Genomic DNA, 25,546 nt, shown 5'->3' with positions numbered 1-25,546 from the left:
CCTTAAAGTGTTGAGCTCTCTATAGCCTTTCCCTCACACACCACACACACACACACACACACACACACACACACACACAATTAGCTGCTAGCTGAACCCATCTTGAACGCTTGATCAAGTCTGCTCCAAGTCCCATGTGAATGATTCGTCCACCACAGCAGAGAGATGAGATGGGGGGGGAGTTGCACGTGTATGGGGGAGGGAAAATAAGAGAAAGTCGCTACATAAGCTATACAAAAGCTGACTTCCCTGTCTGGACTGCTAAAAACGAAAGCCAATGAGGTAGAAAGCAGACACTCTCTAGTCCCACACAGTATTGGTAAAGGCTGCGTGAAAAGCATTCAAGTGAAAAGCAATAGAATAAATTAACATTTCCTTCCTGTAGAACAATCTTACAATGAATCTTTCTTGGACTTTTTAAACGGTTTTAGTGTTAATCTAACTGTACATTGGGGAAATTTACTTCAAGCCAGACATATGATCAACATTGTCCTTACTTGAATGTTTATGTTCTTCTGTCTCTCCCCTTCTGAAGAATGACTCCTGTGTCACATTATAGTTACACCCGAAGGAAACGGGGTCACTAGATATTCCCAGACAATATGATCCATAGATATAGAACAATAGACACTCCATTGGCTCCGTTGCAGAGTAGAAATGAGACGTTAGCATGCCAAAATATTGTGAGTGGTACTTTGAAATATAAAACACGTATCCTAGTAAGCTGGGGTTTTTATGCTCTTCAATATGAGCTAATTTGTGTGCTAGTAATAGAAAAAAAACCCCACACAATATACAGCTATGATAAAACACAAGGCATTCAAATGCTTGGATCATTATTTATCCCCATGCCAAAGGATTATATTAAGTTTCATTTATTTGCATTATTTGATCTGCAGTATTTTAGCTACATTTTAAACTAAAAGGTATTGCTGAAGAGAAACATGTGGAGCTCTTTATTAATCTACTACAACATAATTCTTATTACAAATATAAAAAAGCAGGGATTAAAAAAATAAGAATCAGATTATTAAATGTCCTTCAAATAAATAAATTATCTTATGATTAAGAAATTGACTCAATTTCTCAGAAGAGTAACTAAGGAAGAAAAACAAAATCTATTTCAAAAGGTAATTTATTTTGAGCTCTATAAACATTTATGCATCCAAATACTTACATAGAAATGAAGGTTATGACGCTATGCCTTATTTAAGACATAAACTAAATAAAAGTGTCTCGATCTGTTCTGCTTAAAATAAAAAAGCTGCTTTAGTCGAAAATCCAATTCACAGGAAAAAGAGGGAATATAGTCAAAACCAAAATAATTTACAGGGCAAATAACAACTGCCTTTGATTCTTTTCAAGAAAGTCCAGTGAATTTGGTTGCTTTAGATTTTGCATTTTTATAGCAGCGTGAGCCATAAAACTGCAGTCAAAGCCTAAGCGCTCCATAAGTGTCCCATCAGAATGCAATTGTGTTGACTTCTGCGCCAGAGATTCTTAATCTTGCCTGAGAAACGATTTTGAAGGTTTTCTGTGATGCAATAGCAATAGATTGAGTTCCTTATCAACCTGTTTATTGCGTGAACAAAATAGAAGGATGAATTCTTTGCAATTTCAGATGTAAAGCACAAGCCGTCGGTACAAATGAGTGTTCAGTTTCTTTTAGTTTGCTGCCTTTCATCAAGTATTTCTTCCACAAGGATTTCACACCTGCTGCGGTGCTAAAACATGTAAAACAAGTCGCGCGCAAACTCATAACCCTGTTAAATTAAACGCTTCTTTTCAGGCTCGGAGCTGAAAATGTAGCTGGAATAATGTTGTGGAGGGGGAAATGTGTCACGTTTCTTGTGTCACACAGACTGTTATCATGCTTGAATGCGGCAGAACGCGACCTGTGTTCACACGAATAACAGATTCACATTGCATATTCTGGAATATGGAAGGCAACGTCGAGCCCACTTAGCATGTAGAAAGTAAAAGCAGATTTCGCAAGAATTCACAAAATCGGACTCAACTGTGTTTTGTCGTCTCAGGCCTGGACGACTGCCTGCAGCAGTACATCAAGACTTTTGAGAAGGAGAAAGTAGGGGGAGACCAGCTGCTACGCATCACCCACCAGGAGCTGGAGGATCTGGGCGTGTCCAGGATCGGCCACCAGGAGCTCATACTGGAAGCTGTGGACTTACTGTGTGCACTGGTGAGTCCAAGGCTTCACTGCTGCTGCCTTTGAGTCACAGATTGAGCTTTCAAACAAATAATGTGTGTCTCTGTGAATCACGAAATAGGAAAACTAGTTTATTTGTTGTAAGATCAATAGAAACATAAGAAAATATTGTGTCCTGCAAAAGCTTTTCTACGCTTTGAACTTTTCCACATTGTTTAGTAACTCTTATGAAGGCCGCTGGGAACTCCACATACTCTGGCCTTTATGGAACAGAGGCAATTAGAAGCCATTGTTGATCCAATATGTCCTACTTTATGCTTGCTATTTATGTATAGAGGACACTGTAAACTTGGGAAGCAGCTGGTCTGGTCAAGTGAGATCAGGTTAACTTCTTGACCTACCTGCAAAATGCTTTATTGGGTGGAAAACACTGAATATCCTCCCTAAGCATAACATCCCTGGCTTGAAACACAGTGGTGGCAGCATCAACTGAAAGGACTAATAAAAGGGAAAGCTTTACTTTTGGTTCAAAAAGTCCCTTAACTCTGTTAATCCTTCTGAGAAGAAGTCACATCTTATTTCACATTGGTCCAAAACGTGTGGCCATTACAGTCTGGCTTTGTTATCTCCATATTCTTAAATGGGCTAAATTTACTTTTGTGTCTTACAGGATTGCTCAGGTGGAGGTTGTTGTATTTACTGGATGCAACTCCAGTAAATACACTTCCTTGTATCCATTTGTGCACTGAGGGTAAAGCTAGTGCTGCAGGTATTAGAATTTGATTTGACCAATCAAAGCAGCTGAATTGCCACTTTAAGTCCTAAGATGTTAGAAATGTGAAACCGCTTTGGGTTCCAGTTTAAAAATGTCCCATGAGATAAAGTTATCAATCCAAACAGAATGTTTTCTTAAAGCAGGTAGATATTTCTGTTGTCATCAGTGCTGTCATCCTTTACTGGCTCATTTTGAAGTAGTTTATGCACTTACTTACTGTCAGAGATACAGACGTTTGTTGTGTGTCAGCATGAAACACCGTCGCTCTGCTGATTTGACTAATGAGCTGCTATAGTGTGAGAATGTATCCGACTCATAACCCTAACTCCTTCCTTGAGCTTTCTTTGTTACTGTTTAAATGATACTGGTGGGATTACATCAGTAATAACAAGAAATAAAATCATAAAACAGTATTCTGCTCAGAAGAGGAGCAACAAATTAAATGAGGACCATAAATGTAGCATTTTGTGCAGTAAAATTAGTTTGTAAACACGCACTGTTTGGTTCAGGCTGGAATGATTATACAACAGGCAACTTCAGTGAATTTTAAATACTAGAACTAGCTGAGATTGTTTGAATTTATGGAGGATTTTCTCAAAAACTGTGTAAATTATGTGCACACACCCCCTAGTGACAGTTGGAAAAATGTCACATAACCAAGTCATGGAGAAGCCACACACATTGTGCAGCCATCAACAAGCTTAGACTGAATATTTGACCTCATTAAAACTGGTTGGTTTCCAGGCATGGTTTTAACCTTTTAGTGAAGTCTGTTCATTTTCTGAAGATGAAAGTTGGGCTTTCGGGAGGCCATTGAACCACTTCTATGTTTTTTGTGCCTTTGTCCTGTTGGAACATCCATTTGTGTCCAAGTTTCAACCATTTAGCTGTTGATTTGAGATTGAAATGAAACAATTAGAGGTCGCCCTCACTCTTGTTCTGAAACATCCCGACCAGCTTCCTGTTCACCAGTTTGGGTCAGATGCTTCAAACTCCCAAACACACATCAGAACAGATTTTAGATGGACAGATTTTAGACTAACTTTAAGCTTCTGGACTGGCCCTTATCCCAACCCTAAAGAAGATTTTACCAGTATGTTTAAAAGCAAGATCTACGCCCGGAAGTTACTTTTAAGGAGCTTATTATTGATGAAAACATTTTGGCAGAGCGGAAAAGGTTTGTGTTAGCGAATCAGCCATCAGACATGACTCAGTTACAGCAGACCTGTCAGAAGGAATGGGCCAAACGTCCTGCAAACCTCTATGAGAAGCTTGGAGAGAGATATCCAAAACACTGTACATAAATAAACTTTATTATGTAATTTTATCAGTTAGGAAATGTATGTTAACTTCCCAAATTGAAGAATGTTTTAAAAATATTTATATTTTGTCATTATTCTGGTATTTAGCAAATAGACGTCATATTGGTAACCCCAACTGACGTAAACAGGAAATGTCTAATTTAATATTAAACAGTGAGGAAAGGTCATATGTATATATCTGCTTTCAAAAGTATATGTTTGTAAATTTGCATTTTAAAGTACTAAGAAATATGAAAACTGTAATTACTCCAAGCAGTGCATTTCCATTTTCTTTCTTTTGCAAATTCTGCAGGATAAAACACACATTTATTGATGAGATGACATATGAATTATGAATTTGGCTGTTGGGTAGAGTAAAAGAAATGCACATCGGTGTGAGATAATCCCAGAGATCAGTGGAGAAACTGGATGCAGATTTAGTGGGCTGAGGTCGTAGATGCTATCAGAATGTGAACTCCTCTCATCCTTCATCCCTGCCGGGAGGGGGGCACGCATCGGCTCCAAAGCCCCTTACGTAACTGGGATTTAGTTTTAAGTCTGTCAGGCTCTCCTGTATTAAATATGATTAGCAGCCCTCCTGCTGTCCCCTCTCATCCTAAGAAACCCTGACAGGAGAGACTCCACAGTTCTTGCACGTGCAATTTGCACCAAAAATGAGCTGTACACAATCAAAGCGACAGCTGGGTTAGATTGCTTTTTCATTTCTGCAGCGTTATTCTTGGGGACCCGCTCCCCCTATGGCTTTTATAGAGTTGTGTCAGGGTGACAATAAGTTTGAGTCTGATGTGTGAAAAAAATATTGCCGGAATGCGTCATCATCGGTGAAACAAACTCTGACAAACTGGTCAAACACAGAGATTTTACCCACCCCTCTCTCCTCTAGAATTACGGTTTGGAGACCGAGAACTTGAAGACGCTTTCTCACAAGCTCAGCGCGTCTGCGAAAAACCTGCAGAACTTCATCACGGGCCGGCGGCGCAGCGGCCATTACGATGGCAGAGCCACTCACAAGCTGCCCAACGACTTCCTCACCTCTGTGGTGGACCTGATCGCTGCTGCCAAGAGCCTGCTGGCATGGCTGGACAGGTGAGGTTTGCAAAATGATGCTGCTGGATAAAGTTATCCATCCATCCATCCACCCACCCACCCACTGTGAAACATAAGATCTGTACTGATATTTAAAGACATTATGCTTTTGCTAAACGTAAAAGACAAGATTTAGAAAGCAAAACTACAGTCAGGTGTTTCTGCACATTTAGATTCTCCTAAAATTATTCAACCCCAATTGCAAATTACATTTACTGGCACAATAAACAGTCTATAGCAGCTACTGTTTTAAATAAATGCGCCAACAATAATTGAAATAATTTAGCACAATTAAGATTACAAGTATTCTCTAAAAACCAAACCAGCCTTTATATTGACAACTGAAGTCTGTACATTATTCACCCAAACCCTGACAAGCATTCTTAGCATTTCCGCTAAGCAAGCCCCCTTTTGCTTTTATGACCTGCTGCATACGTGACTGCATACCCAACTTTTGGCATCATTCTTCAGAAATCTTGGCCAACCCCTCATGGGGAAATGCCTTCAGTTCCTTACTTAATATTTCTGGGTTTTGTTTGCTGCAAGCCTTTACTCCAGCCAAAGTCCAAACCTCAGGGACGTTTTTGTGTCTGACAACTTTTAGATCTGGTTCTGCTGCAACACACCTGAATCAAATAATCAGGTCATTAGCAGGAGAATTTGTCTACATGCTGAGGAGATAATTCAGCGACTTGATTCAGGTGTGTTGGACCCGCAGCACTTCTAAGAATAGCATCCCCAGGGCATCATCAAGCTACCACCATGCTTTACTGTAGGCATGTTGTTCTTTTCAGCAGCTGCTTCATTCTCAGGGTCTTATCTAAAATAATATATTTCTTTATGTTCGCATAAAAAATGTGAACAGTTTCTACATATTTGCTTGTATTGTCCAATATAAACAGCTCTTGTTATTTAGAAATTGCTTGTTATTTGTAACAAGCAATGAAACCATCTACAGTACAAGTATTTAAGATCCAATACGTGGGTCTCAGGTCACCTGATTTGGAAATGTGTGCTCTTATGGAGAACTCTGTTTCGAGGTGCGAATAACTTTTAGACTGCAGAAGTCATTGAAAGTAGGATTTTAATTTGAAGAAAAACATTTTTTATATCAGTTTTATTTTACTAATTAAATTATTCTTGAGTCGTTTGGGTGTTTTAACTCTAACACCTGGGCCATTTTTGAACCTTTTTGTGAAAGGGATTGAATTATTTTTTTTGTAAATGTTGTTCTATCATATCCATGACATATCAGCTGACAGGAAGATCTGACATTAGTCAATTCAGCCAGCAGGTTGACACAAAAAAACCTGAACAACTCTGTTTTTATGTGGCTTCATGTCTTGTTTCTCCATGTGCACATGCATAATTGTGGACAAAATTAGACAGAATAAATGCAGAAAACTGATTTAGCTTTCAAATCCTATGCAAATGTTTTGGTCTAAAAGCATAGAAACTGGAGAATTTCTATATATTTACTCATTTTGTGGATATTTGTTGATAGCAAGGCCGTTTCTTCCACCGTTGTGAGCATCGTTGAGTCTCCACCATATTAGCAGTGATTCAATCTGTGATGAAGAACGGTCTAATGGTTCATTTCAGGTGCTCTTTCTTTTTCAGGTCACCGTTTGCTGCAGTGGCGGATTACTCTGTGACCAGAAACAATGTGATCCAGCTATGTCTCGAACTCACCACGATTGTGCAGCAGGTGAATAAACTGTGCAGCATCACATCATGATGTACGTCTCATGCCCTCGGCGCAACTTGACCCACATATTACACTTCGAGCGAAATGAAGCCGTAGGACCTATTCCTGCCTTTTTTAGTGTATTTAGCTATTTATTATGTCCAATATACAAAGTTGAAAACAATTATCCTATCTTTTTGAAAAAGCGGTGTAGTTAAGCAGGGGTAAAAGCTCAATATAAACAATTTACTGCTTTTAGACTTTTAATTTAAATTATAAAAAGAAGACCCAAAGATTTAAGATCTTTATTTATTGTCAGAGACTTACTAATACTGTACTATCAACTTTATTCAGGTACTGATTATATAGGAAAATACATTGTCCAGGCAAGTATAAAAGCCTGATTACTGTCATGTTTTTTCTCAAATGTCAATAATTGTGTACAATGACTTTTTGTTCAGACGTCCTGTTTGCTGTTGGGACAAAGCAAGTATGCAGAAGAAGCAGCTCTGACCGTATAAGACAGAAAGTGACAGAGCCAGTTAGGCATGAGGATACAGTGTTAGTTTGTTTTTTAAGGGGGTTTATTTCCCCAAAATAACAAACTCAAACAATTAATACAGAGCACCTAAATATGTCAAAAGAAGAAACTAAACTCAAGTCATAATTGGGATTTAAAATAAATCAAGTTTACTGTTAAAACAAAAATAGACCGACTTAGCACACAACAACAAAAAAAGGGACTTAAATACTTGCTGATCACAGCAGACACTTGGGAGGGGAGAAGCAGAGCATCTACTTAAAAATGTAACTAACAAAAAGGTACTAAACACATAATTTGTTGAAGGATGTCCTTAAATAACTATTAGCTAAATATAAAGTTAACCAAATTAGCAAATCACAAAAGAACTTATACAAAACTTTAATAACTGACTCAATGGTTCTCCCTCTCGGTGGAGCTCTGTATGGCATCACCCAATCAGCACCGTAGTCCATCTTTTTGTCCTCCATGGTTTCAGCCCTCAGTCTAAGGAACTCCCCTCCACAGCAGAACAAGAAACACACACAGACCAGGGTTTCCCCCAGTGTTTTATAAGCCTGGTGGGCAACCAGGCTTTACTTGTACCCCCACCAGGCTAATCATTGCTTACTTATTTAAGTCTATGTAAAATGTTTGCATTTTTTAAGGCTTTATAGTTGGTGTTCAGGTATTCATTTTCCAATCTTTCAATAACACTTGATATTATCACTGTGATAATATCAAGTGTTATTTCAAATTTCAATAACACTTGATATTATCACAGTGATAATATCAAGTGATATTTTCAAATTTCCTGTCAACTTAAAACCTTTTTTACTCGACGGGCCGCTGGACGAATGACTGCTCTAGTACCCAACCACCGGGCTTAGCAAGTTTTCTGGGGGAAGCTTTGCACACACACCCCCACACACGCACCACATTTAGAGCTAATGTATTTCAATGTTTCCAAATGAATGATAATATCCAAACAAGCATTGTGTTAGAGTGAATAATGTATATAAAGAAAACTCCAATTATAAAGGTGGTTTTGGGTTACTGACTGTGTGTGGCTGCTCATCACCTTGAACACACAGTGAAACATGGTGGTGGCTGTATTATTCTGTGCCATCACTATGGGCAGGAAAGGTACTTAGAGGTGATAGATGTAGATGTACAATACAGACCAAACGTTTGGACACAACTGTGTGTCTAAACCTTTGGTCTGTACTGTATATGAGGCGATACTTGAAGAAAATCTGCATAAAACTTGAGACTGAAGTGAAGGTCCACCTTCCAGTTGGGCAAGAAAATGGTTTCCAAACATATGTAAATGTAGAATAGCCAAAAGTTTAAACCAAATAATGTGTGACAAAGCTTTAGATAGGTGCTTCTAAAGCTACCTGATCCCTACCTGATCTGCCTGACTTAGAGCTGTTTTGCTAAAGACTGTAAAGATCCAAGTTGGTTCTACAACATCTTAAGTTGGTGCTGAATAAAAAACGCACATCATACTTTTCACATTTTCAGGAATGTTGAAGGCATTTTTCCTCCACTTTATGTACTTATTTGTGTTGATGTATCACAAGAAAACACATCTAGGTTTGTAGCTCCAATGTCATATTATTGGAAAGGGTTCACAGAGAGGAAATAAATTTGAAGGCTCTACATTCGGTTATTTCTGTCACTGCTTCTGCTCACGGATGGTGAAAGATGGCCGTCACTCATCTCTGTCTTGGTGACTAATGAGAGAAGTGACAGTTAATGGCTTTTAACGTTGTCTCTGTGGAGGATTATGTTTATCTGGAGAAAAATTAAAGCGATAGAACAAATTGAAAGGAGGGGCGAAGGGAGTTAAAGAGGCCAAATTAGATGGAGCCGAAGACTGATAGAGAGGAAGGCTAGCAGAGAGCAAGAGAGAGACCTGCCTCCGCATTGGTGACTCATTTGTTTGGTGTTTGTGCATGCCTGTGTGGGAGGGTTGGTTGGGGAGGGGGGTTATGGTGTAGGTGCCAAGCTGCTCAATTTCTTCTTATATCCACCTACAGCAGAAAGGCCAATAACTCCATTTTAGTCTAATTCTCTTGAGGTAACAGATTTTTTTTCTTCTCTGAATATTCCCCAGGACTGCTCTGTGTACGAAACTGAAAACAAGATCCTGCATGTGGTGAGTTTCTAACTTTGTCCCGCTGCACTGAACGTGAAGTCACCTTACGTGGATTTAAAGAATGCGTCCGTCCCTCATCTGTCGCCCTCAGTGTAAAACACTGTCCGAAGTGTGTGACCAGATTATCTCCCTGTCCTCGGACCCCATGGTGTCTCAGTCCGCACACTTGGAGGTGGTGCAGCTGGCCAACATAAAGTCCACCGAAGGCTTGGTAAGACTCACCTGGAAAACACATAAAACTGCATGTAATGTTATATTTCCACACCAACTTCAACCTTTCATGCTTTGAATTTATCAAGGTTTAAAAAAAACTAGGCTGAGGTTGTAACAAGCAGTGCAAGAGCATTTTTACCAATGTTTGCGAAATACCCTCGGTTTTCTGAAGAACCCTTCTAGAGGCTAGTAATCATCTTCTGTGCTGTCATGTTAAATATAGAAATGAACCAATGTGACCAAAAGGATCCAGATGTCAGTCATGTCCACTCTACCCTGTCTACTGATTCGTCTGGCTTCAGGGATTTTTTTCGAATAAACAGCGAGCGCCACAGAAGGACTAACAATTAGCCGGTCAGCAGACTAATGCCGCTGTCAAGCTGCGTTCAAGTGGATGCATTTGTTTTAAATGATTAGTGGAGGGGTACTGAATCCCCTCCCCCACTGAAATGAATTGTGGGGGGGTTCACTAGCAAACATAAGTCATGCAGTGAGGCAGAGTGGGTTGATTTCAGCTTCGGTACTCTTACAGCAAGTTAATACGCAAGCTTTTTTTTTGTTTGTTTGTTTTTTGCAACTTACCTCTGCAGAAGTGCAGCTTGCAGACAGCAGCAACTGTCTTAACAGTCTGCAAATAGGAAGGTTACGCAAAATAAACTGCATAGCTCAGAAACAGGCAAAAATCAAGGTTAGCACCTTGAGCTCTGAGTCTGTGAATTTGTTCTTGTGGTCACAACCAAGGAGACACACACATCCCAAATCATGAAACAATCCGTAAATATATACGCCAGGTTTTTCACCATGCATCTGCTCAAACATTATTCCATCAGCTTGTATGGAAATAGACATGGATTGAGCTTTAGAGGATAATTTAACATTTCTGTTCTGGTTTGTTAAAAGGTTTTTTAGATGTTCATATTTGACCTGCAGTAGATAACTCCTTCTTTTAGTATCCAGATTATCTCGTCAGAGTGACGGGGTGGGCATTATGGGGTTGAGGGTTCAATACCAGAGCAGACTGCTGTCATCCTAAAACAGCTCCAGACTCAAAAACACCATAGTTGTTTATGTTAAGGTTGTTTTATATAGCTTACATTAGACAGTTATTTAAAAATAAATATATGGCTTTGAATAGGAAATTATAGATAGGAGTCAGTGCATCAAAAATAAACATGCCTGGCTAAATAACCACCTAGAGCAAATGTGACAGCAGTTTAAACATAAGGAAAGTTTGCAGAAACCGCAATGATTGTGTTGAGATTTAAATTGTTTTAAGAGTGTAGGAAGCTGCTGTGGTCCTAGTTTTTCTTGGAGATTCTTCACCTTATGGGACCAACTAGTCTGGATTTAAACTAAATGAAGACACCAAGAGTGTTATCTACTGTACTGCGGGTAAGATAATAACTACTATACAATAAATGCTTTGACATAATAATCCCTTTAATATGTAAAGTTGTGTTGAATTGTTTTCTAGGTTGGTGTAACAGACTCAGGAAAAGACTTCAAAACAATGTAAAGTACAACAAACAGACTACAATCAATGCTGGATGATCATATTTACTAATTATAAATATAGTAACAGCTTGACTCTCAGCAATATCTTTTTGCTTTGATTCAAATTTAGCATGATTGTCTTTCAGTGTGTATCTGACTCAGTGAAGGTATTCCCTTTCTGAACAACAGTACTAACTCTATCTTATTTCTTTATTACCCTTTTATGTAAAAACCAAAAATAATACATAGACATTACTGAATACAAAAAAACAAGCTAGTTATTCTTTATTAGCTATTCTCAAGCAAAGAAATGTCTCAATCTGTTGGTTATTTCCTCCAAAAAGGGAAGAGACATTTTTAAATTTGTAAAATAAATTTGTTTTTGAAATTTAAACATATCTTCTAGTTGGTTTGAATCATGGAAACCATTTTTTAAACTTGCAGAAACGTAGCTTTACTGGTTTGCTTGTTCCTCTGCAGCCTGGGGTTTCAGACAGGAGAAAAGTGTAGGTTGAAATATTGAGGTCAGTTAGAAACGCTTTACTGTCCAGTGTCCGATGCTGCTCACTGTAGTGGCTCCAAAACTGGGTTTTGCTCCGCTGATGGGCACGTGAATAATCTGTTAATATGAAACAAAAACAAAACCCAGCATGTTGGGCGCTTTTAAATTACACAGCTACAGTGTGTGTACTGCAGCTGCAACACTTGGCAAACATGTTTGTCTTTATTGTGGGTAATTATTTAGCAAAACAGTAAAAAAAAAAAAAAAAAAAGAAAAAAAAAATCCGTTCTTCCACTGCGTAGCCATGAGCAGTTTGTTGGACTTTATCTTTGCATTGACCTACACTCAGACACAAGCTCCCTGCTCGGGGCCACAATAAAAGCCCTGCCCCCCACACAAATGCCGGGACTGGGCATGAAAGTTCTCTCATCCATTCAGTGAACCCTGAACACAACAGCGGGCCAAGTGGCCTAAAAAACAAATCTCTTCCACTCATCTTGAAGCCTGGCATGCTGCTTCTCTGCGCCTATGTTTGTTTCTTAATCTGTTCTTGCCACTTTCCTTCGTAAAAGCTTGGAGTTTCAGCACTTTTGCAAACAGTATTTTTGCAGATTGATAATCTTTCGTGTTTGTCTTTGCACATCAGGCAGATTATTTCAAATTCACAAGTACAAATTGCTCCACTGTTATGCAGATATCCGTGAGGCTACACATTATTTTGAGTTGCTATGGTTTTCATATGTCCATTAATCCATATTGGTCCATTAATCCATATTGGTGCTATATTCTTTCAGGGTATGTACATCAAATCAACATATGACGGCTTACACGTGATCACCGGGACGACAGAAGGAGTGAGTACTCGCCTCTTTGTTTTTACCTTTGTCCATTTCATTGTTGGTACACATGTAGTGGATGTGCAGACTTAAATGTGCCTTTTTTAACTCCGCCTTCTCCGGATAAGAATTGCTCTTCTGAAATCGAGTCAGGTTGGAGGCGGAGCCTGATTTGACCAAAATGGTTGTAGTTTTTTGTGATTTGTCTTTGCAGTAGTTTTGATTATTATGAAGCTGTTATTACTTCCCTGATTGGCATTTCTGACAAAGAATATGATCCGTAATTGGTCGAGTAAAGTAAACATTTTCTGCTGTTATGAACTAATAGTGAAGGATTTTATTTTGTTGTTATTTTAAATAAGTCGTGTGTGGTTCTGCATACAGCAACAATGACCTCTGTCTCCTCATCAGTCTCTGGCTGATCGTTGTAAGAAGATCCATGCTGGAGACGAAGTCATTCAGGTCAATCATCAGACAGTTGTAAGTCCTGGCTGGTTTATATTATTTTCCTGTCTCCTGTTTGAATTTGCAGAATTTTCTTTTTCAATCTGAATTTTTCTTGCATATAATCAGTATGGAGGACTGATTATATTAAAAAATATATTATTTTTTCAATCTGCACACCATTTATGAGTTGAACCATAAAGCAATCATCTCTGCTGGCTGTGTCTTTACAGTCCTTCTATTAACGACTTTGTATCCATAGGGGTTGAAGCGCTGCTATCAAGTCATTTGATGATTATTGGGTCTTTTGTAATTAGACTTTGAGGGCATTCACAAGTGAACTGCTTGGATTTGTTTTGCTTGCTACATTGCCCATTACAGATTACTTTGCAATATCCAATAGACAACACTTTACAAGAGCATTCATAGACCTTGAACTTTTCCATATTCTAATATATATATATATATATATATATATATATATATATATATATATATATATTTTACCCCTCCAGGGGGTCTTTTGTGGGCTCTAGTGTCCTTTATATGACAGTGGGCTGACAGGAAACGGGGAAGGAGAGGAGGGAAGACATGCGGCAAATGTCGTTGGGTCCGGGAGTCAAACCCGCGACGGCCGCATCAAGGACTCAAGGCCTCAAGGCCTCCAAATACGGGTCGCGCTAACTGCTACGCCACCACGGCACGCCCCATTTTAATATATATTATTAGGAATTCATGTGATATAGCACTTAACTGTCTGAGCTGGTGGGTAACTTTAAAGTTACAAATCAAGCTCTTTAGGGTTTTATGGAAAGATTGAACTGCAAACGGGGCAATCGTGGACTAATACGTATAAAATACTAAATGACCTTTATAACCTCTCACATACAGAAACCCATGTGTCATTTTCACACTTTTCTTTGGTCTGTCCCATAAAATTGCAATAAAACACAGTAAGGTGGAAAAATCCAGTGTTCAAGCCAACGTGCTTAGTGGTGTTTCTTCTTAAGCAACTCTCAGTCCGCCCACGCAACTAATTTACATAACAGTGAAATGTCTCGGCTTACTTGTGATACACCTTAGAGTGATGACATAAACTGCACCCCCTCCCCCTTTGCTGCACGCAACCGTGCAAAGTAAAAGACAAACACAGGAAGGAGAACAACATGCTTTAGAAATGTTCTTTCCTGGATTCGACATAGGAGAAACACTGAGTTCTCTGGCATCTGAGTCATTTCCTGAGGAAAACATAGAATTATACATTACTTGGTCAGAAGAGGATATGTAGAAGTTGAATTTATTATATTAAAAATGACAGAGTTAATCAAGGTTTTATGAATTACTCAGGTAATTAGAGAAACTGAGCCGTTACAAGTAAAAATGCCTTGTTCGTCCTCTTGCTGTAACTTTGCCTAATCTTTTCTGAATGTGTCCTTTGACATGACTGTAAGAAGTGCCTCGTGATGAAGTGTACCAGGTTTATTTGTGAATGAAAAAGCCCTCCTGCAGTGCAGAGTTTAAATATAGCCCCTTTCGTGAAAAAAATAATTGCTGCCTGTGTGTGCAACAGCAAGATATGTAATAATTCCACAGCTGCTCATTTCAGTCAGCTCATCCACTGAATACAGTGGATGAGCTGACAATAATATTCTTATTAAGAACGTGGAGAGAAGCAGCACCGATTTGGGTGTCAGGACTCTTTTATGTCACTGAGGCATACAGACATTCAAAGCATCTAAAGGTTCAGAAGAGAGAGGTGTTAGATCCTCATTACCATCAAGAATCAACAGAAGTATCCAAACAATATTTAGTTTTTTAACCTGTCAGTGTTTTTAGCTGTTAGCTTCATGCCAACTGATAATCTATTAAAACAGAAAAACATCTAAGATTGTCATGAATAGTGGTTGTAGAGTGGTGAGGCAGACGCAGTGGGCCCAGGTAGTGATGAGAAATTATGAACTTAATGATGAATCAGTACAATGATCCAGGCAGCACAAATGAGCAGAAGGCTATTAGTTCAAAACTGGTAGCAATCACATAGACTACGGACTTTACAGCAGACAAGACAAAGACCAGACAAGGCACACAGGTGGGATTAAGTGCACAGTGGGTAATCAGGGAAACGAGACACAGCTGGGAACAATCAAGGGGTAGACAGGACAACAAGAAGACTCAATAGACACAGAAACTAGATTTGAAGATGTATAAAAAATAATTTCTCAAGTTAAATCTCCGTCCAGTTGATGGCGGTAATGCGCAAAGTGTGTAAACTGCCATAAAACGCAACATAAGAAGAAGAAGACACAGGAAACCTAAATAAACACAAAGAAAACTCAAATTCTCACAAAGGTAGGTTGTATAGATTACAGTTTCCAAATTGTAACAATGTTTTACAAACATTTCTAAATTGGCATCACAAAATCTGTAATTTTGATTAAAAAAAAACCCACCAAAGCAATCACAAAATCCTAGAGGAACAGCTATCTATTGATATTTTGACAATTTAATTGGTTTTATCAATACATTCTGGCACAACTGGCTGATATAAATGAATATTAAAATAAACTTTATAACAACAGAATTATGAGGAATGTCTGAGAAATCTGTTCAGAGGGAAGCTGATATTTTCTAAAATTCAAACCACAGAATCAAGCCTGGAAACATGAGAAAAGCAATACAACCAAAATATAGCATTTAAAGAAGATTCTCACAGTGGATAATAAAAACACTGTCAAGGAATCGAACCAAACAAACCCCCCCAAATTATAGTCTAATTTCTTTAGAGGTATAACAAAACAAACAGTAGAAGTAAAAGAAGTCTGCTTTACTTATGCTTTATAATGCACTCTCTGGAACAAATGTCGAGATAAAAAATGACTTTCAGAGAAACACAGTGATCTCCAGGTCAGAGCCTGAAAATTGTTTGGTATCTCAGGCTAGTTTGAAATATAGATTTAGCGCAGGCATCCAGCAGGTGAAGATTTCTCTCCCCAAACTGGACCTGGCATATTTAGTTCAGCAGCAGGGAGTGTTTGTCTGGGCAGGGTCTTTCAGTTGTACTAAATATTATTAGGTACCGCTTAAAGACGACTTGCAACTAGGCATGCAGCTGCTAGCATCACACAGCAGGAGACAAAACCACTGTAGAGGACAAGGCGGACTGGTTAGGTCTTTAATTTCCGTTTTGACATCAAAATCTACATGGAGCTTAAAGATTACTACGTCCTTCTGCATGTCTTAAGCATAAGAACCCAAAAAGTACTATTAAAAATACAGAAGCATGTAAAACAAAATGGCTTCCTTCCAAGTCAATGGATTAGACTTTCAAACATGAAAACGTTTTCACACCTGTTAACTTTACCACATTTTACTACATATTTCAGCTACTTTGGTGAGATTTAATGTTACAGACAAAGTACCATACTTTCAAAGTGGAAGGAAAATGAAATATACATTTTTCACTGTTTGGTAAAAATCATCATTTGTTTTCAGTAATTGCCTAATTACAAAATTGTCTAATGGTAAGTTAGCATGGATCTGTTTATGATCCATTCATTGAATCAATTCTTTGGAGACTCGCTTTCTTCCTCATGTTGAGATGATGGAAGAAGTAAAAGTACAGGGCAATCCTTGAGGAAAAAAGGTTAGAGGCCGCAAAAGACTTGAAAGAATGACAGTGAAATTGTGTGGATCAAAATATAGTCTTCTGCTAATACGGCCTAGTCAAAGTACTGACATAAATCCATTTGAGAATGTCAGATTCTGAGATTTTTTCTGTCTGGATCTTAAAAGCTGGTAGAGACATACCACAAAAAACAGTTGCATTTGTCATTGCAGATAAAGTATTTAGTCAATGTACAAATTTAAATTGATGACTATATAAAAATAATCCGTAATTTTCCTTACACTTCACAAGTATGTTACTTTGTGTTGATCTGTCACCATGAAGTCCATCTAAAATAGGCAGAAGTTTGTGTCAAGCGTTATGAGTACTTCTTCAAGGCATTTTAACATCTTTAAACTGAATTAAATCCCTTCCACTAATTGGCTGACTAGATTCAAATATGGATAAATCTGACACACGCCGATGCCGGTGCGTTTCAAGGCTATTCTTGTTTGCTAGGTGGGCTGGCAGCTGAAGAACCTGGTGAACCTGCTGCGTGGGGACCCTGCAGGTGTCACCCTAACACTGAAGAAACGCCCACAGAGCACGCTCACATCCACTCCGGCTCTGCTCAAAAACATGAGATGGAAACCATTAGCTCTGCAGGTACAACGACGGCTTTGACTCAGTCCTGTGAGATTATCTCTGTCGTTTATGTGTGCTTATTTCTGTGCATCCATCTTATTTGTCCTTAAAATAAGAGTTACCTCTAAAAGGCACAAATTAGAAAACAAGGAGGGGATTATGGGAACAGGAGAGACAAAAGTCGTGCAGGAAAACCCCATAGTGTTTGCCTTGGGGATCATTTTAGATATTAGAATTGCACTCTTTCATACAGGTATGTGCTATATTTAACACTCACAAAGCATGAACAAAACCGATTGTTGTTGCTAAATTTATACTTGTGACTAATTAGTTGAGTGCTGCGGCATCACTCATTTAGATGTCATCATTTCATCCCTAAGTGGCATCTGTTGTCCTACTTCAGCCAATCTAGTTAGATTATTAGGACAGTGTGCCAGCACCAGAATGGGTGGAAAAGAGAGGAATGAGCATTAAAGTGGTCCAGGCTTTCTTTGTGTCGCTTTCCAGAGAAAATGTTTTCTCTCCCCTGAGGCCACAAAGTACAGCCGTTCTCTGCCTCCTCCCTCTTAATGTCCTCTCTCCTCTTTTCCTCCAAAATTGATTTTTTTCTCCTCCTGCTGGCAGCATTAAAGACAGAAGTGAGAAAAAAATAAAGTCTGTCAGAGATTAAACAGGACTAAAGTGTAGAAGTTAATCGGCTGGGTTTCCTTCTATTGCAAAAACAGAAATTTTTATCTCAGCTTTATAACAGAACAGATCATTAATGATAGATTAAGATGCATACCATGGTAGCTCAGTTTGAGCAATGGGATATCTTCTTTTTTTAAAAATAGTTAAATAAAAAGGATATGTTGTTTGGAAGTGACAAAAAATGTATTTTGTAGCTTTAGTAAAAAGATGTATCATATTCAAAATCAAATATATTCATATATACATCTGAATTCATGTGAAAACGAAACATTTTGACTCCTTATTTTTGAGGAGTTGATCCAGAAAGTTGGACTGAAGGTACCACTATTAATACTGAAGTTGCACACCAACACCAAAAACCACAGCAGAATTACAGTAGTTTTACAGAAAAAGTTTTGTTTGCTTTTTTTATGGGAGAACTTAAAATTAGGATTGTTAGAAAGACAAAAGAAACAACTTTATTCTCATTAAAAATCTTTTAAACACTCTAACAGTCTGCAAATTTTAATACTAATCTACCAAAAACTCATTTGTTCAGAACTAGATGTTTTTTTTCTTGCAAAACTGAAATTGAAACACTAAAATCTTAATACTTTTTTAGCTGAATTCGTCTTGATTCTGAATTCTTCTTCTTGGGAGCAGGAACGATACACAACTAAAAAGGGGCTCAATAAAGAACACCGCTGTTTATTTTGTTAACTTAAATTACAATATTTTGCTCACTTCCAATACTTCTAGATGTGGTTGTATGTTTGGAAGTCTATTTTAGTAACTGTGCAGAATTTATGCTCTTTAAGTTAACCAATCTGCAGATTGTTTTATCGCATTGATAAAAAAAAATAAAGGTATAGTAACAAAAACAAACTAAAAAAATAGATATGGTCTATTAATTTAAAGTTCAGTAACAGTACTAACCAGACTGTTTAACCTGTAGCCATGAGAGCGATGACTAGGCTGCTCTCCAAACTGCCTCTTTCGGTGAACCAGTTTAAAGTGGAGCTCTGCAAACATCCTCTGCTCATTTCACAGCTGAGCTCCCCCGCCTCACTGTCTGACTAAAGTGAACAGTCACAGACTTACTCAGCTGTTGTGAGGTCCACATTTTCATTGTGTCATTTTCTGTAACTGTCTCTGTCTGTTTTTCCTCTCTGTCCGCCTGTCTCTCTGTCTTTTGCACATATTTAAACACGTCCTCTCTCTCTCACACACCCACGCCCACACACGCCCACACAATCACACACACACACACCCCCTCTCACACACAGCCTATCTTCCCTCAGAGTCCCAGCAGCAGCGTCGCTACGCCCACCAGCACATTAAGCACTCCCTCCAGGCGAAGTAGCTGCGCCCTGCAGGATCTGTACATCCCGCCTCCTCCAGCGGAGCCTTACACCCCCAGGTAAGCATGCGAAAGAATCAATCAATTACTGCACTGGCCGTACAAAATTCAAGGTTCAGTGTTTCCGAGTCAAACATTGTGGTGTTGATTTTAATTTGTAGTAACACAAACACAGCTTTCCTCCCTGCCCCTCGCTGACAATTTTTTTTTGTTAAAGTAACAAAGAAATCACAACAGGCGGAAAAAATTGGAAGAAAAGCAGCACAGAACTTTACTACAGTGCAAACAATAACAAACAAAACAGGAAAACATGAGGAGGAATACAGATTTCTGTTGCGATCCTTTTCAGCGAGGCATAAGAAAATTCATATCCACAGACAGATTTAAATTAAAAGCTGTTTTCTCATGTTTTGCCAAAATGTTTCTCCTGACTGGAAGTAATCTGAATATTTTTAAACAGTCCAGTAAGAATCTGGTCAGTATTTGGTTGCTGTACAGCCAAGAAACGGTTTTCCAGATATTAATGAGAAAGGTAAAAACTGTTTTTGACATGCTTTTTTTTTTTAATTCAACTATAAGTTAAAAATATATTTGAGGAAACATCTGATTAATTTTTTATCAGAATAAACTTCTTGGTTGAATTAAATAAAATGTGTATGAATATCTTTAATAAGAACTCTACAGAGTATTTGAGGTCTCTAATTTGCAACCAAAGCCAATAAAAGAACTAAATAATTGTTATTTCTGTTTAGTAGCTGGTTAATAAAGCCAAACGCCTGTGGGAATGGCAAGAAAAAAAGAAACCGAATGAGAAAAGAACCTGAAAAACCCATCACCTTGTTACATCTTTACAGAAAAAGTTTTGTGATGCTTCATCTTAAAGGAGTCGGTTTAATCTTTGCACACAAGAATCATTAAGAATGTAAACATTTTCACTTTCTTTGAGATGCTCTGACCATTTTCACCTTTTGCCACTTTGAAAATTTGCATTTTGATTGTTTTCTGAACCAAAAGAAATCTGTCTGCCACCGGATGTTTTTGCATAAATTTCTGCCCACCTTGGGGACATTTTGTTCCCGCTGTGACAACTGATCGTTTAAAATTTGCCGTAGTGAAATGCAGTTATGAAATACTTGCCACCGGTATGAGGGAGGGTGCTTCCGATGAGAGCGTCCAATTACTAAAGCACAAACAGAATTAACGAGCAGTCAAAGCCCGGTGGCTCCCCTGGGCAAATACTTGTGAAAATAAAATATAAATACATCTGTGAGTCACAGCTGGAGACTTGTTCCTTTTTTCCCCCTGCTGAATATTAAGACGTCCCTGTTTCTAATTAAAACCCACAATAAACATCGACTTAGGTCCACCTGTTTGCTCTACCTGGAAGCTTATTTGACCTTCTCTGAAGTTTTGCTTTCTTTAAAAGAGACGAAAAGGAAAATCTGACTGACGAGGAACCTCAGTCGGACGCCCAAGCCGCAGAGCGATCCGAGTCGCCCAACTCCTACCTGGACCAGGAGTGTCAGCGGCGATTCCCTCTGGTGGAGGAAGACTCCATACTCTACTGCTACGAGTACGACCAGAACCAGGAGGCCTCGTCGGTCCGCAGGGGGAGCACTCCCACCTACGGTAGGAAATCGTGACCAATAGCAGCTTCATGTCATGGAAATAAGCGGCGTGTGGGTTTCTGGGTGGGTTTTTTTTTTTTTTTGAGACATCTGCAGCTGTTTGATGTCTATGTGTGTGGACAGCTGTGTAATATTGACATCCCCCCCCCTGCACCTACTTGCTGCAGGCAGGCTCAGGCCCATCTCAATGCCTGTGGAATACAACTGGGTGGGAGATGACGAAGACCTGGCGAAGCTGAGGAGAGAGAGCAGGAGAGGTGAGTGGGAGGCAGTGGGAGAGAGAGAGAGAAGGACAGAGGGAAGCTGGGGCGAGGGGGTGGAAATCTTATAATACCCGCACCCTCTCAGATCTCTGAGCCAAGAAGTTGAAGCATGAGCTGGCCTGTCAACACCGATAACATGCTGGATATCTGCTCCTTCCTCTTTCTCCTCCATATGTTCAGAATCTATAGCTGCTCCGTTTTTTTTTTTTCCTCCTTCATCCCCGTCTCTCTCGGCCCTGCTGTTCTCTGTTTGAATATAAAAAGTACACTGTTGCTCTGGCAACGGTATAAATATATTTTCTTGAGGTGCTCACATTTCATTGGTGGCTGCTAAGTTAGGTGGTAAATGTGCCGGGAGGGGGCCGCGTTTCCTTTAAAATTTGACCCAAGAAAGGCTTGAGTGATGTGTTTGTGTCCTCTGGGAGGGATGCTTGCTTCTCTAGGCTTTTCAAAAAAAAAAAAAGAAAGAAAATTATGGGTCTATATTTATCTGCTTGAGACCTTTCATGGATGTTTGGAGGCTTTTCTTTTTCTTGACAATTGCTTCCTCTGTAGATTGTATAATGATTTTTCAGACATTGCAGTGGATTTTTTGTTGCACAGACAGCGTGCTGCTGTGGATTTGATAACGTCGCCGTGCCTCACTAATCTACTTGTTACAGGTTGTTTGAAGTAAACTTTGTTTTATTCTTTTGTAATCGGGCATCACTCGTCCAATCATGGTTAAAGGCTGAGGAATAACAGGGATTTTCACATTTTGTGGCATTATAGCCACAAACTTCAACATATGTTTATTGTATTTTATTCCATAAAACTACATAAAATAATTGGAAAGTGGAAGGAATCTGATATATGTTTCTTTTTTTTTTTTTTTTAAATAAAACTTAAGACGTTTTGTGTGCATATTTACCTTTTGGAGTGACTTTTTCTTTTGGCTCATTAATTTGAACATCTGGATGCTGACTTTGACTGGACCATACTGAAATTCGGTTTTATTTTTAAGGACATTGTTGAAGGTGAACCTCCGCTCTGGTCTGAATTTTTTAGCAGGCTAATAATTGCCCTGTTCGTAGAAAGGAGACAGACACTGAAAAAAACTGGATCGTCATACATACAAAGACTTTTAACAGGTGAATCAGTAACATATCAGCTGAACTGCAGCTGTATATAGAGTGTTAACTATCTTTGTGTCCTGGATCTGTGCTGTAAATCACAAGGCCTGCTTTATATTGCGTTTGCCCTTGTCCTCTACTGTGTGTTCTTGTATAAAAATAAACTTAAGTATGTAAAGAAATGCCCTGGTTTTAGCTCCGTCATCCACCTTCTCATCAGATCTGACCGGCTTCCTTGTCCCTGCTGACGACAAGCATTCCCACAGCATTATGCTGCTTTTAATATGCTTCATCATGGGGATGCAGTGTTCAGGGTGTTGGCTCTTTGTGTTAATCATTAATGTTCAACATCGATCCTATCACCTTCTTTCATGTGTTTGTTGTATCATCTACATGATTTCAAGTCAATTTAATTTAATTTAATTTAATTTTACTGATTCCAAATCAAAAGTTTTGTGGCAAACCAAAGAACTGAGGACTCAACAATTACTTACTTCCTGCCAGTAAGTGAGAATGGGCGACATTTCCAGTCCCTAGATGTGCACAGCTTGTAGAGGAACCCTCTGCAGGACGTGTAGCTCTAATTGCGGAAACATGTGGTTCTACAAGGTACTGACTCAGAGGAGCTGAAACCAAATGCATGCGACACCTGTAAGGAAAATGATGGTGGATTTTTCTCCCGCTTCGCAGTTGTGTTGCTCTGTCCTTTAAAAGGAAAATGATATGCACACAACTTGTTAAAAAAAAGGTAAAGTCATGAATACTTTGGCAGGACATTTTTTCAGGATAAATAATAATTGGGAAGTGGCGTGGATGCAGCTTCTGTTTATCACCCTAATAAGCAAGCCTCAGCTTCATGTCCCACTGAGACCAGCTGAGACGGAGTCTGTGAAATGGATCTGTCACTGCAGCTGCAGTAACATCTAAAACCTGTCTGCAGCTGACTGTGGACTGCTTAAAATCTGTGTACCTTCATTCACAACAGGACTGCTCAAAGTCTGCCTGGTAGATTGTGTCATTTTATCCCCACACAAATAAATTATACCCCAAAATGGAGCCTACTGGGTATTTCCAAAGGTAAATTAGAAAACTGTGACTTCATTTAACCATATTCCTTGCAGGCAGACATCCATCATTTTCTTTCAGAGAGACGTGTAGGTAAAATGGACCCCAAACTTTTAATTATTCATTCCTGAAGCGTATAGTAAATTCAGGTGTGTTCAGTCCTGAGTTGGCTTCTTTCTTGTCCCTGCAGAAAACTCCCTCCTGCGTTTCCCCAGTGAGGACAAACCCTCTGGGGAGAACTTCTTACTGGGCCGCAGTCTGAGTCAGAACAGAAGGAGGATGGAGCGAGGAAGCAGCCCCACCCACTACACGCTTGTTCCCGCCTTGGAAGTCGCCATGTCCACGTCCAGCTCAGACTCTGCATCGCTTTACCACGTCAGTCCCTCCAAGAAGCAAAAAGTAGCAATAGGAACATACTGTATATTACAACTAAAATCTGTTGCTGTTATTATTCATTTCTTCTTTTTTTAATTTTCAGGTGTTTGAGCGCTCCTCAATGCTGTCTAGATCTAAGAAGAAAAAGCAAGGTAGACGCACTTGCTTTGCCTCATTTTTATGCACGTGTACGCAAACATGAGCAAGTGCTTTTTTTTTTTTCATGAGCTGTTTTCTTCTTTTCTGCCAACTGCAGCTGCAAGCCCCATGTCCTCCATCAGTAAACGAAGGATTTCCTGCCGGGACCTGGGTCAGGGCGACTGCCAGGGCTGGCTGTGGAAGAAGAAAGATGCTAAAACCTATTTTTCGCAGAAGTGGAAGAAATACTGGTTTATCCTGAAAGACACATGTCTTTACTGGTACATGAATGAAGAGGTGAATAGGATTTTGATTTTTTTTTAACGTAGACAGTACTTAGAAATTCCTTGGATGTAACTTTACTTTTTCTTGTGTCAGGATGAGAAGGCAGAGGGCTTTGTGAGTCTCCCAGAATTCAGGATTGATCGTGCCACTGAATGCAGAAGAAAATAGTGAGTATAAATTTATATTGCTGCTCTGAGATTTGAAGATTTAAAAAAAATATATATTATAAAGTAAAGCAGATATACTCAGACATATCAGGTATCCTAAAATATTTAAACAAAAGTCAGACATTACCAATATACAATAAAAGTGTCTCAAAAAAGTATACATACTTACATGTACATATAAATATGTAATTTTTTAATTACCTTTGAAAATGATTGGAAGCAGTAGCACAAATATGTCAAATTTGCGATAAAAAACAAACAAACTGCATGTAACGCACATTGTCCGACAACATTGTGACCAAAGTCTCCAGCAGTTGTGTTTTTATTTGAACAGAGATTTTAGATGACGGAGGGGAGCTGAATAATTTAGGACTCAAGTCTGTCTCCAGAGTAAAGCTTTCTTCAACAGGTCTCTGTATTCCTATTGGCTGCGCGACTTCACGTCACGGCACGCTTTGGCCCAAACTGAGCGGATTGTGGTGCAGAGGTGGAAGCGAAGCAGAACAAAGAAGAGTTTGAATTAATAATTCATAATTCAGTGTGTTTTTTTAAATTATTAAACAGATCATTGTAGCAATACTTACAGGACATGTGCGACCTCAAACCACTTTTATAGCAATAAATATTTATATGAGATCAAAGTTCAAAGTGTAGGAAGTTACTGTAAAGATTTGGCCTACATGTGGTTTAAAGTTGTGTTCACCAATACTCTCACAATCATCATATATATATATATATATATATATATATATATATATATATATATAAATTTATTTTGAGTTATTAGCCAGTACATATAAAACAAATAATAAAAACAAAAATGTGAAAAAGTCAGTTTAAACTTCTTTAAATGCAGCCATGAATAATAACAAAATAAAATAAATAAATAAAATAAAATATTCAGCTCCGCCACATACATATTTTAAAAAATAAATGTAGCCAGGATTTAGTCTTGTATTCATATGTTAATCTCCGCTATACTGCTTGGCCTTGTTTGTACTCTCACATATAATTAAACTTCTTCT

General features: G+C 38.7%; 1 protein-coding gene across 4 annotated transcripts in view; it reads left to right on the top strand.

Annotated features, from left to right (window-relative positions):
• The window catches only part of LOC114153558 (connector enhancer of kinase suppressor of ras 2-like), a 40,405-nt gene that overhangs the window by 5,374 nt on the left and 9,485 nt on the right, over nucleotides 1–25,546 (top strand). The window contains exons 2-16 of one of the 4 annotated variants that reach the window (XM_028032179.1): nucleotides 2,037–2,200; nucleotides 5,148–5,350; nucleotides 6,971–7,058; nucleotides 9,680–9,721; nucleotides 9,813–9,932; nucleotides 12,725–12,784; nucleotides 13,178–13,246; nucleotides 17,334–17,480; nucleotides 19,415–19,548; nucleotides 20,915–21,117; nucleotides 21,284–21,373; nucleotides 23,747–23,931; nucleotides 24,035–24,083; nucleotides 24,188–24,366; nucleotides 24,448–24,521. In XM_028032179.1, the coding sequence (XP_027887980.1) occupies nucleotides 2,037–2,200; nucleotides 5,148–5,350; nucleotides 6,971–7,058; nucleotides 9,680–9,721; nucleotides 9,813–9,932; nucleotides 12,725–12,784; nucleotides 13,178–13,246; nucleotides 17,334–17,480; nucleotides 19,415–19,548; nucleotides 20,915–21,117; nucleotides 21,284–21,373; nucleotides 23,747–23,931; nucleotides 24,035–24,083; nucleotides 24,188–24,366; nucleotides 24,448–24,521 (1,807 nt within the window). Of the gene's footprint in view, nucleotides 1–2,036; nucleotides 2,201–5,147; nucleotides 5,351–6,952; nucleotides 7,059–9,679; nucleotides 9,722–9,812; nucleotides 9,933–12,724; nucleotides 12,785–13,177; nucleotides 13,247–17,333; nucleotides 17,481–19,414; nucleotides 19,549–20,914; nucleotides 21,118–21,283; nucleotides 21,374–23,746; nucleotides 23,932–24,034; nucleotides 24,084–24,187; nucleotides 24,367–24,447; nucleotides 24,522–25,546 lie in introns of all 4 variants that reach the window. The other 3 variants (XM_028032177.1, XM_028032180.1, XM_028032178.1) reach the window with 3 other exon arrangements.

The sequence above is a fragment of the Xiphophorus couchianus genome, chromosome 11 (genome assembly GCF_001444195.1).
Source record: "Xiphophorus couchianus chromosome 11, X_couchianus-1.0, whole genome shotgun sequence".
NCBI classification, from domain to species: Eukaryota; Metazoa; Chordata; class Actinopteri; order Cyprinodontiformes; family Poeciliidae; genus Xiphophorus; species Xiphophorus couchianus.
Note: the sequence above shows the minus strand (reverse complement) of the source record. Positions and strands in the feature narration are given on the sequence as shown.